Here is an 18893-nt window from a genome sequence, read left to right as displayed (position 1 = left end):
GCTCCATGCAAGATCTCACCTCGTGGGGCATCAATGATCATGAGGAAGGTGAAGGATCAGGCCAGAACTACACGGCAGGACCTGGTCAATGACCTGAAGAGAGCTGGGAGCACAGTCTCAAAGAAAACCATTAGTAACACACTACGCCGTCATTGATTAAAATCCTGCAGCGCACGCAAGGTCCCCCTGCTCAAGCCAGCGCCATGTCCAGGCCCGTCTGAAGTTTGCCAATGACCATCTGGATGATCCAGAGGAGGAATGGGAGAAGGCCATGTGGTCTGATGAGACAAAAATAGAGCTTTTTGGTCTAAAATCCACTCGCCGTGTTTGGAGGAAGAAGAAGGATGAGTACAACCCCAAGAACACCATCCCAACCGTGAAGCATGGAGGTGGAAACATCATTCTTTGGGGATGCTTTTCTGCAAAGGGGACAGGACGACTGCACCGTATTGAGGGGAGGATGGATGGGGCCATGTATCGCGAGATCTTGGCCAACAACCTCCTTCCCTCAGTAAGAGCATTGAAGATGGATCGTGCCTGGGTCTTCCAGCATGACAACGACCTGAAACCCACAGCCAGAGCAACTGAGGAGTGGCTCCTTAAGACGCATCTCAAGGTCCTGGAGTGGCCTAACCAGTCTGCAGACCTGAACCCAATAGAACATCTTTGGAGGGAGCTGAAAGTCCGTATTGCTCAGCGACAGCCCCGAAACCTGAAGGATCTGGAGAAGGTCTGTATGGAGGAGTGGCCCAAAATCCCTGCCGCAGTGTGTGCAAACCTGGTCAAGAACTACAGGAAACGTATGATCTCTGTAATTGCAAACAAAGGTTTCTGTACCAAATATTAAGTTCTGCTTTTCTGATGTATCAAATACTTGTGTCATTGGGCGGCAGGGTAGCCTGGTGGTTAGAGCGTTGGACTAGTAACCGAAAGGTTGCAAGTTCGAATCCCGAGCTGACAAGGTACAAATCTGCCGTTCTGCCCCTGAACAGGCAGTTAACCCACTGTTCCTAGGCCATCATTGAAAATAAGAATTTGTTCTTAACTGACTTTACTAAATAAAGGTAAAAAAAAAAATACATTTACATTTAAGTCATTTAGCAGACGCTCTTATCCAGAGCGACTTACAAATTGGTGAGTTCACCTTAAGACATCCAGTGGAACAGCCACTTTACAATAGTGCATCTAAATCTTTTAAGGGGGGGGGGTGAGAAGGATTACTTTATCCTATCCTAGGTATTCCTGAAAGAGGTGGGGTTTCAGGTGTCTCCGGAAGGTGGTGATTGACTCCGCTGTCCTGGCGTCGTGAGGGAGTTTGTTCCACCATTGGGGGGCCAGAGCAGCGAACAGTTTTGACTGGGCTGCGCGGGAACTGTACTTCCTCAGTGGTAGGGAGGCGAGCAGGCCAGAGGTGGATGAACGCAGTGCCCTTGTTTGGGTGTAGGGCCTGATCAGAGCCTGGAGGTACTGAGGTGCCGTTCCCCTCACAGCTCCGTAGGCAAGCACCATGGTCTTGTAGCGGATGCGAGCTTCAACTGGAAGCCAGTGGAGAGAGCGGAGGAGCGGGGTGACGTGAGAGAACTTGGGAAGGTTGAACACCAGACGGGCTGCGGCGTTCTGGATGAGTTGTAGGGGTTTAATGGCACAGGCAGGGAGCCCAGCCAACAGCGAGTTGCAGTAATCCAGACGGGAGATGACAAGTGCCTGGATTAGGACCTGCGCTGCTTCCTGTGTGAGGCAGGGTCGTACTCTGCGGATGTTGTAGAGCATGAACCTACAAGAACGGGCCACCGCCTTGATGTTAGTTGAGAACGACAGGGTGTTGTCCAGGATCACGCCAAGGTTCTTAGCGCTCTGGGAGGAGGACACAATGGAGTTGTCAACCGTGATGGCGAGATCATGGAACGGGCAGTCCTTCCCCGGGAGGAAGAGCAGCTCCGTCTTGCCGAGGTTCAGCTTGAGGTGGTGATCCGTCATCCACACTGATATGTCTGCCAGACATGCAGAGATGCGATTCGCCACCTGGTCATCAGAAGGGGGAAAGGAGAAGATTAATTGTGTGTCGTCTGCATAGCAATGATAGGAGAGACCATGTGAGGTTATGACAGAGCCAAGTGACTTGGTGTATAGCGAGAATAGGAGAGGGCCTAGAACAGAGCCCTGGGGGACGCCAGTGGTGAGAGCGCGTGGTGAGGAGACAGATTCTCGCCACGCCACCTGGTAGGAGCGACCTGTCAGGTAGGACGCTATCCAAGCGTGGGCCGCGCCGGAGATGCCCAACTCGGAGAGGGTGGAGAGGAGGATCTGATGGTTCACAGTATCGAAGGCAGCCGATAGGTCTAGAAGGATGAGAGCAGAGGAGAGAGAGTTAGCTTTAGCAGTGCGGAGGGCCTCCGTGATACAGAGAAGAGCAGTCTCAGTTGAATGACTAGTCTTGAAACCTGACTGATTTGGATCAAGAAGGTCATTCTGAGAGAGATAGCGGGAGAGCTGTCATGCAATGAAATGCAAATGAATTACTTAAAAATCATACAATGTGATTTTCTGGATTTTTGTTTTACATTCCGTCTCTCACAGTTGAAATGTACCTATGATAAAAAATTACAGACCTCTACATGCTTTGTAAGTAGGAAAACCTGCAAAACGGGCAGTGTATCAAATACTTGTTCTCCCCACTGTAGCTCAGGGGGTACATCAGTAGCAGCAAAACCCTGCTTCTTCTCAATAACAGATGGGCATTAGCCTGATTAACCCAGACTGAACATTGTTCTTAATGGTACATTCAGGGTTCAGTCTGGTTAAACCAGGCTAGATAGGCACTGGGCGCTGCAGCTTACTCATGTGTCCTGGAGAGTAGCAAGCACTTGCTACAGCTTCAGATGGTCCAGACAGCCCAAGATTATACTGGTCAGTGGGTATAGTCAGATCCCACATTCTGGAGAAAATGCTGTCCAAATGCCACACAGTTGAGTTGTCATTCCTGATGATGCTGAGCCAAGTAATGAATGCCATTCAATAACCTTACTCTACTTCAGTATTTCCCAAACTGTGGGGCTCGTCGGGCACCCCAAAACTCAGTCCTGCTTTCAACTTCCTATTACAAGTTGTGATAGTACGGCTATTCCCAAACCCCCCAGAGTTACGCGCAATGCCGTCGGGGGTGCGCCAAATAGTCCATTTAGATTTTCCAACGGGGCTATACATTTGGGAGATGTTTTTCTCTCGCCTGAGTAGCCTCGTTTCACTGCCATAAATCAAATTAAACCATCTAGTGTTCAGTGAAATAACAACACAATGTCAAATACAGGTAACACAATCAAATAATTAACATCCAATCACATTAACCGTTACTCTCTTGCGTGAATTCCACTATCTGTCGGTATGTAGCCAAATGTAGCTGCTGCTCATTCCGTTTGTTTGAAAATTGATAAATGGGTCAAAAAAAGTAAGGCTCGCGTCCATAGAGACACATACCAGCTCTACTGGTAGTACTGATACTAGTACTGCTACTACCTGCAGTACTACACCTGCACCTGTCAATGACACAAGTTGTTCTGGTTCCACGAGCTCATCCAATGCTATCATCAGTAGTTCTACTTTTGTTGCTAGCCAAGAGTCAACAGACGTAGCGGGCCTGGCACAGCTCCGGGTATATGTCTGTTACAGCTGGACGAGTCAACAGACGTGGCGAGCCTGGCACAGCTCTGGGTATATGTCTGTTACAGCTGGACAAGTCAACTATATATGTGTGTTACAGCTGGATGAGTTAACAGACGTGGCGAGCCTGGCACAGCTCCGGGTATATGTCTGTTACAGCTGGACGAGTCAACAGACGTGGCGGGCCTGGCATAGCTCCGGGTATATGTCCGTTACGTTTATGGGGGGTTCAATTAAGGAAGATATCCTATTCTGCAAACCACTGGCAACCAGGACAACAGGAGATGATATTTTTAAAGGACTGGACAGCATTGTGACATCAAATGGACTTTGGTGGTCAAAATGTGTTGGTATCTGTACTGATGGCACACAAGCCATGACAGGAAGATATAGTGGAGTGGTAACGCGCGTGCAAGCAGTTGCTCCCGACGACACTTGGGTACACTGCAGCATCCACCGAGAGGCTCTTGCTGCCAAGGGAATGCCGGACAGCTTGAAAGATGTTTTGGACACTACAGTGAAAATGGTTAACTTTGTTAAAGCAAGGCCCCTGAACTCTAGTGTATTTTCTGCATTATGCAATGAAATGGGCAGCGACCTTGTAACGCTTTTACCACATACAGAAGTGTGCTGGTTATCAAGGGGCAAAGTAGTGACACTTTTTTAAATTGAGAGACAAGCTTAAAGTTTTCTTTACTGACCATCATTTTCACTTGTCTGACCGCTTGCATGATGACGAGTTTCTCACACGACTGGCCTGTCTGGGTGATGTTTCTTCTCCCCTGAATGATCTGAATCTAGGATTACAGGGACTCTCCACAACTATATTCAATGTGTGGGACAAAATTGAGACTATGATTAAGAAGTTGGAGAGTCCCTGTAATCTTTTCTGTCTGCATTAACAAGGACAACACACAGGTCTTTCCATCATTGAATGATTTTTCTGTGTGCAAATGAACTCAAGCTTATGGACAAGGTCAAATGTGATTACAAGGATGGCAACAACAACAAAAACATTTGAGAGTGTGCTGACCCTGGTGCTAGAGGGGGTATGCAGCTGGAGGTTGAATGTTTGAAGGGGTACAGAACTATAAAAAGTTTGGGAACCACTGGTCTACACCCTTTCGAGATATAATCCAATACATGTAACTCTCTTGACCAGCAAAGCATACACATGTCAGGAGTGTAAAGACGGCACACATCCTTCCACACCTCCTGAACACAGGCGAAAGGATAGAGAGGCTTGTCAATGTCAAGAGTGTTTTGAATCCATCCTGAGCGCTTTCCCTCTGGGTGGATTTCAATGCCTCGTCACAATCCTCTTTTCAAAAAGAAGCTCAGATGTTAACGAACAGAGACTGTTATTGCTCATTAACTCTAGTGGACTCGGGTTGCAAACACACACACACGAGCACACACTCCTTACAATCTGACTGTCAGAGAGGGAACTCTCAGGTGGGATGCACCAGGATTTCCTCACCTCACTATACATAAAGAGTATACTCTGTGGACAGCTGAGGAATGAGGTGGCCTGGTTTCTTTATGTAACCCCACGCCAGGTGCAGTGTTGTCTTGCTGCATAGCTGGAAACACTTTGTGAAGAGAGAAATGTAGGTCATGACTGTCGCTCTGGGTTTGATAAACATTGTTTTGTTATGACTGGGGTGGTGAGGACCATAGAACAGAAGTCAACAGAGACAGGTGTCTGTCTGATTGATGACTGATCTGTCATAACTAACTCATGTTGGTTTTGTTTCTCTCTTTCTCCTCTCTCTTTCCCTTTTCCTCCTCACTTTTCCTTCCTCTCTCCTTTTTCCTCTCTATCTCTCTCTCTCACCTCTCTCTTTCTCTCAGTGTATGCTTCAGTCAGCCTCTACTTGCTCCCCCAGCGGCCTGCGACCCTGATCCTGTATGATGATGTAGTCCAGATCCTGCTGGGATCCCCAGGTGAGTCTCTACATACTATACCTACCTGTACCTGCCTGGTCCTGTATGTGGTTCTGTATGGCTCAGTTGGTAGAGCATGGCACTTGCAGCACCGGGATTGTGGGTTTGTTTCACGGCCCCCCGTATAACACATAAAGCATAGCATTAAGTTCAGTGCACAGACAGAACAGATACTGTAGTATGGCCCTACTATGGCCATCGGGTGTCCGGCATTGCAATCAGCCGCTGAGGAAATGCTTCCTTTGAAATCAATGAAAGCTGCTTCACTGCCCGTGTTGCTTTCACGTTGCGTCACGTCCAATGACCGCATTCAAGTTCAAAGATCGGCAAGGTAAAATGTTCGATGTCTGGCCTCCTGAGTGTCACGGTGGTCTAAAGGCACTGCATCGCAGTGTTGTGGCGTTGCTACAGCCCGGGGTCATTTTTTTAAATAAAAAATCTTGATGGCTGACGCGTGCGTTCATTTTATCATGTGAATTGAAATAATGATGTCAGAAGATGCTACTTCTACTAGCTAGCTAGCTACATTGACTAGCTAGGTTCAGGACAACCACTAGCAACAATTTAAAAGTGCATTATGCAGAAATCACTCCGCCATTTCCTGGTTGCTAGACTTCAGTTTATGTGACAAAACAAGCCCAGAGAATCATTGTACCATCTAAACTGTTGTGAAATATATTTTCAATAATTCAAAATATTGCATTTTCAGCTTTTTGAAGCTTGGCGTACAAAACCGAAAGAAAAAGACGCAAAAACAAAACTTAAGAATGGGAAGCATAGAAATAGAGCACATACTGTAGAGCAGATCTACCACTTCTTAGACTTGTTTTCAAAGAGAATGACCGATCTATAACTCTTGAGAATTTGGTCAGGTCGCCCAAAAAGTTACATATTGTAGATTTAATGAGTACCCGTGAAAAACTGGACCAAAGCTATTGTATTCATGCACAATCAACAGTAGGCAAAATAGAATATAGATGCTCTCCCCCTCTGCTCCTCTCCACTCTCAAAACAAAGCTCTGTGTAGCAGGTAAAATGCAACAGCAACACGTGTATAGTGGAGCTGAAGAGTAAGTGGCAGAACAAATGGAGCTTGCTGTCCTCTAACAACGCAAGCCTCTCTGTGTTCAAAGACAGTTTCATCACTAGTACATCACCCGGCCGCTAAACTACAGCAAAAGAGAAACATGCTTTTATTGCCAAATCAGGTAATCGCAGCTCTTAGTCGTGTGTGTGTGCGTGCGTGTGTGCGTCCGGCCGTCCGTGCGTGCGTGCCTGCCTGTGTGGATGGTGTGTGTGTACATGCATTCATGCTTTTGTGTGTGTGTGTGTGTGTTTATTACTCAAATCCAATAAAATACACTTGTAGCTTTTCACATTATTGATAGGGCCAATAAACCAGCAATACAGAAGACGAAGCACCCAAATTAAATCGACCTAGATACAACACTGTATCTGCCTCAAGGCATTTCTAGGCAAACCAAACAGGCTATAAATGTCTTCCAGGATTTACACCTGTTTAGGAATGGGCTGGGTGTAAAGTGCCTGCTTTGTTCATCTCTATGACCCCAATTAAAGAAAGACCTGTAGATTCACCAGTCATATTTCCGTATGATTTTAATAATTGCTTTCACAGTGGCAGCAGTGCGTACTATTGTTGTGTTGTTATAGCCCACGTCATGGGATGTGATAGATAAGTCTCTGTTTAATGATTGCCTCTGGGGGTGAAAATCTAATTCAATCATGTGTATTTTTAAAGCCCTTTTTACATCAGCAGTTGTCATCTAGTGCTTTACAGATGCCCAGCATGAACCCAAAAAGAGCAAGCAATGCAGAGGCAGATGCACAGTGGCTAGGGAAACAATCATGGGGATGTGGGGGATGTGTTTCGGGTAATGCTGGGTAGAAACAATACCCGATAATTTCAGAAAATAATGTTCTGTCTTTACCTCTATATTCCTCTTAAATATTCAGTATGAGGTGTTAGTAATAATCAGTGTACACCTCCCTGTCTTCTCGCCCTTCTTCCTCATTCTCTTCATCTCTGTCAGTTTCTCTGTTTACGCCGACAGTACAGTGCTGTACGTGGTGCCACAGCCGAGTGAATTAAATATACAATCATGGCGTCATCCCTCAACGTCCTGTCACCTTTGCAGTCCAATGGGGGAGCCAGAATGATGTAATCCGCTCCAACCAAGGCCCCTCAGGAAAGCTGTACACGTGACACGCTCACACTTTCTCTGTAGTTCATGCTCTCTCTATTTCTCTCTCTCTCTTCCTTTCTCTCTCGCTCTCTGTCTCAGACCCACACAACACACATTCTCTCTACTGTCTATCAACTGAATCTCCATACCTCCCCAACCTCCTCTCTCTCGCTCCCCCCCCCCCCCCTCTCTGAACTGTCATGCCCAGGGCTCCTGACCCAGCAGTTTTCCCTTATCTCCTTAATGATCCCAGAATCTGGGACTGACTTGACTGTACAGTATGTGTGCATGACAGGATGAGAAGCATTTATTGTGACTGCAACACATTGATTTCTGTACCAACAGCCTCAATGAGAGCCCTGTCTGTTCCCTTTAATTATGCCCCAGACAGCTTTCTCTCTTCCTCTGCTCTTCCTTCTGTCAAGAGGGCCTTTCATGACATAATTGACTACATATTACTCCCCCCCCCCCCCCCCCGTGGGGTTTTAGTAGTGTGTTGGAGATTTATGTGGCATCCTTTACTTGTTCAATTGATTTGGGTCTACCTGAGGTAGTTGTATGTACAACTGTTGTACAAACTTACCCCACCAGACATGCCACCGCCAAATCCAGATAAAACTCCCTTCTCGTCTCATATTGCTGAAATGAACAGCCAAGCTGGTTTCAAAAACCAGATAAAGCAACACCTCACGGCACGCCTCTCCCCTATTTCACCTAGATATTTTTGTGTACTGTATGTATTGATATGTAGGCTATGTATGCCATTTTTTATTTATTTATGTAGTTCTTGTCCTTGAGCTGTTTTTCTCTATTAATGTTCTGTATTATGTTTCGTGTTTTGTGTTTTGTGTGGACCCTAGGAATAGTAGCTGCTACTTTCGCGAAAGCTAATGGGGATACTAATAAAATGCAAAAAAATACCAAACCGGCTCCAATGACCAGCTACCCCTGTGTTCTTAGTTAGTTAGTCAGGTTGGAATACTACTTAATTATATCAGGGTGAGATACAGTTACACAACTCTCTTGTTAGTTACCCGTTGGAGCATCTGGCAACTTTTTATAGGGGGACATGAATGGAGGATGTGGTCGTTTTGCTGACACACTTACACGTACACACTTACACATACACTCTCTCTCACTCTCTCCCGCTCTCTCTCAATGCCTCCAGAGTATTCTCGCTCAGTCAGTTAAGCAGCAGTTCAGCACGTTTTCTCTGCTGTCTCTCTAAGCGGTAGAGCCGAGTCGCTCAGAAGGACGAAGCACGGCAGTGTACCACAGCGAGGGCCCTAGTAACAGGGAGAAGAAAGACAGTAGATCCCTGTGCTGATGGATTGGAACTGATGAGAGGCCATCTGAAAGTGCAGCTCTCAGTGCTAAGGCTGGTCACCATGGAGACAACCGGTGGCAAAAAACGAAAGAGTTTTGAAGAGGTGGAGGAGTGCCAATGAGGGGGGAGAGGAGCTTTTCAAGCTGTGTTTGACAACACCCAAAATGCTGTCTTTGGTAGAATGGGATTGTTAGTGTGGCTGTGTACTTGAAAGCATGCAGCACATGATTGGTGTAATTAAGCTCTGTAATCACAAGGTATGTTAGGTATTTGGTCAACATTGTAGCCTGTTTAATTGTTATTCCACTCTGTGTTATTGACATTATGGTTGAAACGTCATTGCACAAGTAGTAGCAGCTACTTGATATCATTCAAGGACAGCCTGCAATAAAGGCATCATTGTACAACCTTGATATGTTTACCTCTTTTGTTACATTGTTTTTAAAGATGATTCAATATACGTTAACCACACAACACATCCACCAAACACATCCACCTCTACGCAGACGACACCATTCTGTATACATCTGGCCCTTCTTTGGACACTGTGTTATCAAGCTTCAATGTCATACAACACTCCTTCCGTGGCCTCCAACGGCTCTTAAACGCTCTTCAACCGATCGCTGCCCGCACCCGCCTGCCCGACTAGCATCACTACTCTGGACGGTTCTGACTTAGAATATGTGGACTACAAATACAAATACCTAGGTGTCTGGCTAGACTGTAAACTCTCTTTCCAGACTCATATTAAGATACCTTCGTAAAACTGACTATCCTACCGATCCTCGACTTCGGCAATGTCATTTACAAAATAGCCTCCAACACTCTACTCAGCAAACTGGATGCAGTCTATCACAGAGCCATCCGTTTTGTCACCAAATACTACCCATTATACTACCACTGCGACCTGTATGCTCTCATCTACTGGCCCTCGCTACATACTCGTCTTCAGACCCACTGGCTCCAGATAAACTATAAGTCTTTGCTAGGTAATGCTCCGCCTTATCTCAGCTCACTGGTCACCATAACAACACCCATCCATAGCACGCGCCCCAGCAGGTATATCTCACTGGTCATCCCCAAAGCCAATTCCTACTTTGGCTGCCTTTCCTTCCAGTTCTCTGCTGCTAATGACTGGAACGAATTGCAAAAATCGCTGAGGTTGGAGACTTACATCTCCCTCACTAACTTTAAGCATCAGCTATCTGCACAGCTTACCGATCGCTGCAGTTGTACATAGCCCATCTGTAAATAGCCCATCCAAATACCTACTTCATCCCCATATTGTTTTTATTTACTTTACTTTTTTGCTCTTTTGCACACCATTATTTCTTCTTGCACATCATCATCTGCACATCTATCAATCTAATGTTAATTTGCTAAATTGTCATTACTTCACTACTATGGCATATTTATTGCCTTACCTCCTTACTCCATTTGCACACACTGTGTAAAGATTTTTTGATTGTGTTATTGACTGTACTTTTGTTTATCCCATGTGTAACTCTGTGTCGTTGCTTTTTGTCGCTTTATCTTGGCCAGGTCGCAGTTGTAAATGAGATCTTGTTCTCAACGGGCCTAACTGGTTAAATAAAGGTGAAATAAATAAAAAATAACACTCACTCTATGCGTGCCCATAAAGCCTACATTTCTCTTTCCCTCAGAAAGCTACTGAAACAGGCCATGTTTGAGTTGACTCTCCTATATTTTGTGTTGCATAGCGTGTGTTAAGTCTCTTGGCTCAGACATCATACTAATGCGTTACTGGGGATGAATCAGTGTTACACACAATTAATTGGAGCAACACGGGAGGCTTAGTTATCCCCTCGACAGTCCTTTGGTGAAGGCATATTCAGGCTCTGAAGGTACTTTGCTATGAGTGGTTGTTAGCCAGTCATAGGCCCTAGAAGTGTGTCTAAACCTTTACTCATCTGGTTGTGTGTCTTATCTGTGTGCTTCACGATAGAGACCATAGCAGGGATATCGACAAGGTTATTTCTCAGCTATGGCATTGAGCCTGATGTGTCCACAGCTACAGAAAAACCTCCAGGGAAGTCAATTGGTTGTCTCAAAAAATGGGGAAACACATACAGTGTCAGCCGTAAGTGACTGCAACCTAGCTAACATGAATCATGCTGTGATTCAATCATCGCATCCCAGCTGCACTTCTAACTCAAATGTCAAGCCTTTACAACACACACACACACACACACACACACATCACATTATTTACAGCAGCCTCCGCCTCTGGCATATGCTGCTCTTTAGTGGCTACACTCGATGGTCACGCTCTCCCATCATGCCTCCCTCCATATGCTCTGCCCCCTCCATTGTTTCTGTTGTTGCTCTGTGATGTCGGACTGAACACCTGGGCCTTGTCCGTTGGTATGGAAATGAGGGAACAAAGGGTACAGAGCGTTCACAGAAAGCACACTTGTCCTATCTCATTCCGCTGTCTCTAAGCCAAGCCATGTCCCAGCATCAAGCCACTTTATATGTTGATTAGTGCTGTGGCGTATAGCACAATTATTCAGCAGCACCAATTTAGTACGAAGCCCTGTCTTTGTTTCTGGATGAGGTAAGGGGCATGCATTGTCATGCGTATGGAACATTTCTGGGATCTTTTATTTCAGCTCACGAAACATGGGACCAGCACTTTACATGTTGCGTTTATATTTTTATTGAGTCTATACAGTCGTGGCCAAAAGATTTGAGAATGACACAAATATTAATTTCCACAAAGTTTGCTGCTTCAGTGTCTTTGGATATTTTTGTCGGATGTTTCTATGGAATACTGCAGTATAATTACAAGCATTTCACAAGTGTCAAGGCTTTTATTGATAATTACATGAAGTTGATGCAAAGAGTTTTTCAAGACCTCTGCAATCCGCCCTGGCATGCTGTCAATTAACTTCTGGGCCACATCCTGACTGATGGCAGCCCATTCTTGCATAATCAACGCTTGGAGTTTGTCAGAATTTGTGGGGTTTTGTTTGTCCACCCTCCTCTTGAGGATTGACCACAAGTTCTCAATGGGATTAAGGTCTGGGGAGTTTCCTGGCCATGGACCCAAAATATTGATGTTTTGTTCCCTGAGCCATTTAGTTATCACTTTTGCCTTATGGCAAGGTGCTCCATCATGCTGGAAAAGGCATTGTTCATCACCAAACTGTTCCTGGATGGTTGGGAGAAGTTACTCTCAGAGGATGTGTTGGTACCATTCTTTATTCATGGCTGTGTTCTTAGGCAAAATTGTGAGTGAGCCCGCTCCCTTGGCTGAGAAGCAACCCCACACATGAATGGTCTCAGGATGCTTTACTGTTGGCATGACACAGGACTGATGGTAGCGCTCACCTTGTCTTCTCCGGACAAGCTTTTTTTCCGGATGCCCCAAACAATCGGAAAGGGGATTCATCAGAGAAAATGAGTTTACCCCAGTCCTCAGCAGTCCAATCCCTGTACCTTTTGCAGAATATCAGTCTGTCCCTGATGTTTTTCCTGGAGAGAAGTGGTTTCTTTGCTGCCCTTCTTGACACCAGGCCATCCTCCAAAAGTATTCGCCTCACTGTGTGTGCAGATGTCACACCTGCCTGCTTCCATCCCGCAGCCGAATCAACTTTAGGAGATGGTCCTGGCACTTGCTGGACTTTCTTGGGCACCCTGAAGCCTTCTTCACAACATTTGAACCGCTCTCTTTGAAGTTCTTGATGATCCGATAAATGGTTGTTTTAGATGCAATCTTACTGGCAGCAATATCCTTGTCTGTGAAGCCCTTTTGGTGCAAAGCAATGATGACGGCACGTGTGTCCTTGCAGGTAACCATGGTTGACAGTGGAAGAACAATGATTCCAAGCACCACCTTCCTTTTGAAGCTTCCAGTCTGTTATTCGAACTCAATCAGCATGACAGAGTGATCTCCAGCCTTGTCCTCGTCAACACTCACACCTGTGTTAACATGAGAATCAATGACATGATGACGGCTGGTCCTTTTGTGGCAGGGCTGAAATGCAGTGGACATGTTTTGGGGGGATTCAGTTCATTTGCATGGCAAAGAGGGACTTGCAATAAATTGCAATTCATCTAATCACTCTTCATAACGTTCTGTGGTGTATGTAAATTGCCATCATACGAACTGAGGCAGCTGACTTTGTGAACATTAATATTTGTGTCTTTCTCAAAACTTTTGGCCACGACTGTACAGTTGAAGTCGGAAGTTTACATACACTTAGGTTGGAGTCATTAAAACTCGTTTTCAACCACTCCACAAATTTCTTGTTAACCTCTTCAGTCGACCCTCTACTTTTTTGAACATTTTGTTAAAAATCGCGCAACATTTCAGCGCCCTGCTACTCATGCCAGGAATATAGTACGTTCATATGGTTAGAATGTGTGTATAGGAAACCCTCGGACGTTTTTAAAACTGGTTAAATCACGACTGTGGCTATTACATAATGTGCGTTACATCGGAAAGCGCAGGAAAACCTGATCACAGAAAATGGAAATAAATATCCTTGCGCCACTACCGCAATTGTTAACAGTGAGCCGAATTAGATAAGACCGAGCATTCAACTCCCACAGCATCCCCATGTTGTCGAGTATCTTGTGAATTTAATCCTCTTTGATTCTTGGTTGAACCGAAAGAGGGGCACGACGTACCTCCGGTCTCCGCCCAGATCATTCCGGAAGAGCTCTCTCCTGAAATTTTTTCCAAGACGACAGCTAATGATATGTACATCGCCTACGGATGATTTTTATCGCTTATTAACGTTTACTAATACCTAAAGTAGCATTACAAACGTATTTCGAAGTGTTTTGTGAAAGTTTATCGTCTACTTTTTGAATTTTAAAAAATGACGTTACGTTGTGAAATCGCAGTTTTTTTCGTTTATCACACAGTCTACATATAACGATATCTTGGCTTTATATGGCCCGATTTAATCGAAATAAAGACCCAATAGTGTTTATGGGACATCTAGGAGTGCCAACAAAGAAGATGGTGAAAGGTAATGACTGTTTTCTATTTTATTGTGCGGTTTGTGTAACGCCGAAATGCTAATTATTTTGTTTACGTCCCCTGCTGTGCTTTTCTGTTGTAGTGTATTGGTGCATGCTATCAGATAATAGCTTCTCATGCTGTCGCCGAAAAGCATTTAAAAAATCTGACTTGTTGCCTGGATTCACAACGAGTGTAGCTTTAATTTGATACCCTGCATGTGTATTTTAATGAACTTTTGAGTTTTAACTAATACTATTAGCATTTAGCGTAGCGCATTTGCATTTCCAGAGCTCTAGTTGGGACGCAAGCGTCCCAGGTAGAGGTAAGAGGTTAACAAACTATAGTTTTGGCAAGTCGGTTAGGACATCTACTTTGTGCATGACACAAGTAATTTTTTCAACAATTGTTTACAGACAGATTATTTCACTTATAATTCACTGCATCACTTTTCCAGTGGGTCAAAAGTTTACATACACTAAGTTGACTGTGCCTTTAAACAGCTTGACAAATTACACAAAATGATGTCATGGCTTTAGAAGCTTCTGATAGGCTAATTGACATCATTTGAGTCAATTGGAGGTGTACCTGTGGATGTATTTCAAGGCCTACCTTCAAACTCAGTGCCTCTTTGATTGACATCATGGGAAAATCAAAAGAAATCAGCCAAGACCTCAGAAAATGGTAGACCTCCACAAGTCTGGTTCATCCTTGGGAGCAATTTCTAAACGCCTGAAGGTACCACGTTCATCTGTACAAACAATAGTACGCAAGTATAAACACCATGGGACCACACAGCCGTCATACCCCTTAGCAAGGAGACGCGTTCTGTCTCCTAGAGATGAACGTACCTTGGTGTGAGAAGTGCAAATCAATCCCATAACAACAGCAAAGGACCTTGTGAAGATGCTGGAGGAAACAGGTACATAAGTATCTATATCCACAGTAAAACAAGTCCTATATCGACATAACCTGAAAGGCCACTCAGCAAGGAAGAAGCCACTGTTCCAAAACTGCCATTAAAAAAGCCAGACTACGGTTTGCAACTGCACATGGGGACAAAGATTGTACTTTTTGGAGAAATGTCCTCTGGTCTGATGAAAAAAAAATAGAACTGTTTGACCATACTGACCATCATTACGTTTGCAGGAAAAAGGGGGAGGCTTGCAAGCTGAAGAACACCATCCCAACCGTGAAGCACAGGGGTGCCAGCATAATGTTGTAGGGTTCTTTGCTGCAGGAGGGACTGGTGCACTTCACAAAATAGATGGCATCATGAGGAGGGACATTTTGTGGATATATTGAAGCAACATCTCAAGACATCAGCCAGGAATTTTAAAGCTTGGTCGCAAATTCCAAATGGACAATGACCCCAAGCATACTTCCAAAGTTGTGGAAAAATGGCTTATTGGAGTGGCCATCACAAAACCCTGACCTCAATCATATGAATAATTTGTGGGCAGAACTGAAAAAGGGTGTGTGAGCAAGAAGGCCTACAAATCTGGTTCAGTTACACCAGCTCTTTCAGAATGAATTGGCCAAAATTCACCCAATTTATTTTGGGAAGCTTGTGGAAGGCTATCTGAAATGTTTGATCCAAGTTAAACAATTCAAGGCAATGCTACCAAATACTAATTGAGTGCATGTAAACTTCTGACCCACTGGGAATGTGATGAAAGAAATAATAGCTGAAATAAATAATTATTTCTACTATTACTTTGACATTTCACATTCTTAAAATAAAGTGGTGACCCTAACCTATAACAGGGAATTTTTGCAAGGATTAAATGTCAGGAATTGTGTAAAACTTAGTTTAAATGTATTTGGCTAAGGTGTATGTAAACTTCCAATTTCATCTGTATATTCACTACCGTTGAAAAGTTAGAAATGATTAAGATGGGCAAAAGAACACAGACACTGGACAGAGGAACTCTGCCTAGAAGGCCAGCATCCCGGAGTCGCCTCTTCACTGTTGACGTTGAAACTGGTGTTTTGCGGGTACTATTTAATGAAGCTGACAGTTTTGGACTTGTGAGGTGTCTGTTTCTCAAACTAAAGACTCTTATTCAGTTGTGCACTGGGTTCTCCCACTCCTCTTTCTATTCTGGTTAGGGCCAGTTTGCGCTGTTCTGTGAAGGGAGTAGTACACAGCTTGTACGAGATATTCAGTTTCTTGGCCATTTCTCGCATTGAATAGCCTTCATTTCTCAGAACAAGAATATTCTGACGATTTTCAGAAGAAAGTTCTTTGTAATCGAACCCACAAATGCTGATGCTCCAGATACTTAACCGGTCTAATGAAGGCCAGTTTTATTGCTTCTTTAATCAGAACAACAGTTTTCAGCTGTACTAACATAATTGCAAAAGGGTTTTCTAATGATCATTGATCCTTTTTAAATGATAAACTTGGATTAGCTAACACAACGTGCCATTGGAACACAGGAGTGATGTTTGCTGATAATGGGCCTCTGTACGCCTATGTAGATATTCCATAAAAAATCAGCCGTTTACAGCTCAATCATCATTTACAACATTAACAATGTCTGCACTGCATGTCTGATCAATTTGATGTTATTATAATGGCCATAAAAAATCTAAGTGTATGTAAACTTCCGACTTCAACTGTATACAGTACCAGTCAAAAGTTTGGACACATCTACTCATTCATTTATTTTGGCTGCAATTTCTGAAGTTGATAACCACCCCTAACTTGTCACAACACAACTGATTAGCTCAAATGCATTAACCTTTGTGTAGTCTTAACATTCTGTATATTCCCCTTGTCCTAAGGGTAAAAACCTCTCAAATAAAGCGATGTTTCACTTTTGCCAATGTTGGGGTCACTCTAGGAAAAGTCATCAAATTTCAAGTTGAAAAAATATAATTTAGGGGGTTTTCTCTGCTGTAAAAACATAGTGGCGGGTCATTTTTTATTATTAAGAAAACACAAGTGTTAAGAAGGAAATAAATTCCACAAATTAACTTTTAACCAGGCACACCTGTTATTTGAAATGCATTCCAGGTGATTACCTCATGAAGCTAAGAAGTAAGAAGGTCGACGACATCCGATCCTCGTTTGCTAAGTCAAACGACACCGCTGGTTCTGCTCACACTGCCCTACCCTGTGCTCTGACCTCTTTCTCCCCTCTCTCTCCAGATGAAATCTCGCGTCTTGTAACGGCCGGCCGCCCAACAACCTGCCCGCTTGACCCTATTCCCTCCTCTCTTCTCCAGACCATTTCCGGAGACCTTCTCCCTTACCTCACCTCGCTCATCAACTCATCCCTGACCGCTGGCTACGTCCCTTCTGTCTTCAAGAGAGCGAGAGTTGCACCCCTTCTGAAAAAACCTACACTCGATCCCTCCGATGTCAACAACTACAGACCAGTATCCCTTCTTTCTTTTCTCTCCAAAACTCTTGAACGTGCCGTCCTTGGCCAGCTCTCCCGCTATCTCTCTCAGAATGACCTTCTTGATCCAAATCAGTCAGGTTTCAAGACTAGTCATTCAACTGAGACTGCTCTTCTCTGTATCACGGAGGCCCTCCGCACTGCTAAAGCTAACTCTCTCTCCTCTGCTCTCATCCTTCTAGACCTATCGGCTGCCTTCGATACTGTGAACCATCAGATCCTCCTCTCCACCCTCTCCGAGTTGGGCATCTCCGGCGCGGCCCACGCTTGGATAGCGTCCTACCTGACAGGTCGCTCCTACCAGGTGGCGTGGCGAGAATCTGTCTCCTCACCACGCGCTCTCACCACTGGCGTCCCCCAGGGCTCTGTTCTAGGCCCTCTCCTATTCTCGCTATACACCAAGTCACTTGGCTCTGTCGTAACCTCACATGGTCTCTCCTATCATTGCTATGCAGACGACACACAATTAATCTTCTCCTTTCCCCCTTCTGATGACCAGGTGGCGAATCGCATCTCTGCATGTCTGGCAGACATATCAGTGTGGATGACGGATCACCACCTCAAGCTGAACCTCGGCAAGACGGAGCTGCTCTTCCTCCCGGGAAGGACTGCCCGTTCCATGATCTCGCCATCACGGTTGACAACTCCATTGTGTCCTCCTCCCAGAGCGCTAAGAACCTTGGCGTGATCCTGGACAACACCCTGTCGTTCTCAACTAACATCAAGGCGGTGGCCCGTTCTTGTAGGTTCATGCTCTACAACATCCGCAGAGTACGACCCTGCCTCACACAGGAAGCAGCGCAGGTCCTAATCCAGGCACTTGTCATCTCCCGTCTGGATTACTGCAACTCGCTGTTGGCTGGGCTGCCTGCCTGTGCCATTAAACCCCTACAACTCATCCAGAACGCCGCAGCCCGTCTGGTGTTCAACCTTCCCAAGTTCTCTCACGTCACCCCGCTCCTCCGCTCTCTCCACTGGCTTCCAGTTGAAGCTCGCATCCGCTACAAGACCATGGTGCTTGCCTACGGAGCTGTGAGGGAACGGCACCTCAGTACCTCCAGGCTCTGATCAGGCCCTACACCCAAACAAGGGCACTGCGTTCATCCACCTCTGGCCTGCTCGCCTCCCTACCACTGAGGAAGTACAGTTCCCGCGCAGCCCAGTCAAAACTGTTCGCTGCTCTGGCCCCCCAATGGTGGAACAAACTCCCTCACGACGCCAGGACAGCGGAGTCAATCACCACCTTCCGGAGACACCTGAAACCCCACCTCTTTCAGGAATACCTAGGATAGGATAAAGTAATCCTTCTCACCCCCCCCCTTAAAAGATTTAGATGCACTATTGTAAAGTGGCTG

At 45.2% G+C, this 18893-nt stretch overlaps 1 protein-coding gene across 1 annotated transcript in view; it reads left to right on the top strand.

Annotated features, from left to right (window-relative positions):
* LOC115104022 (protein FAM171A2-like) overlaps window positions 1-18893 on the top strand; it is a 79752-nt gene that overhangs the window by 30022 nt on the left and 30837 nt on the right. Inside the window, exon 3 of the mRNA XM_029625160.2 lies at window positions 5512-5604. Coding sequence (XP_029481020.1) covers window positions 5512-5604 — 93 coding nt within the window. The remainder of the gene's footprint in view (window positions 1-5511; window positions 5605-18893) is intronic.

This window comes from Oncorhynchus nerka, linkage group LG21 (assembly GCF_034236695.1).
Source record: "Oncorhynchus nerka isolate Pitt River linkage group LG21, Oner_Uvic_2.0, whole genome shotgun sequence".
Lineage (NCBI taxonomy): Eukaryota > Metazoa > Chordata > Actinopteri > Salmoniformes > Salmonidae > Oncorhynchus > Oncorhynchus nerka.
Note: the sequence above shows the minus strand (reverse complement) of the source record. Positions and strands in the feature narration are given on the sequence as shown.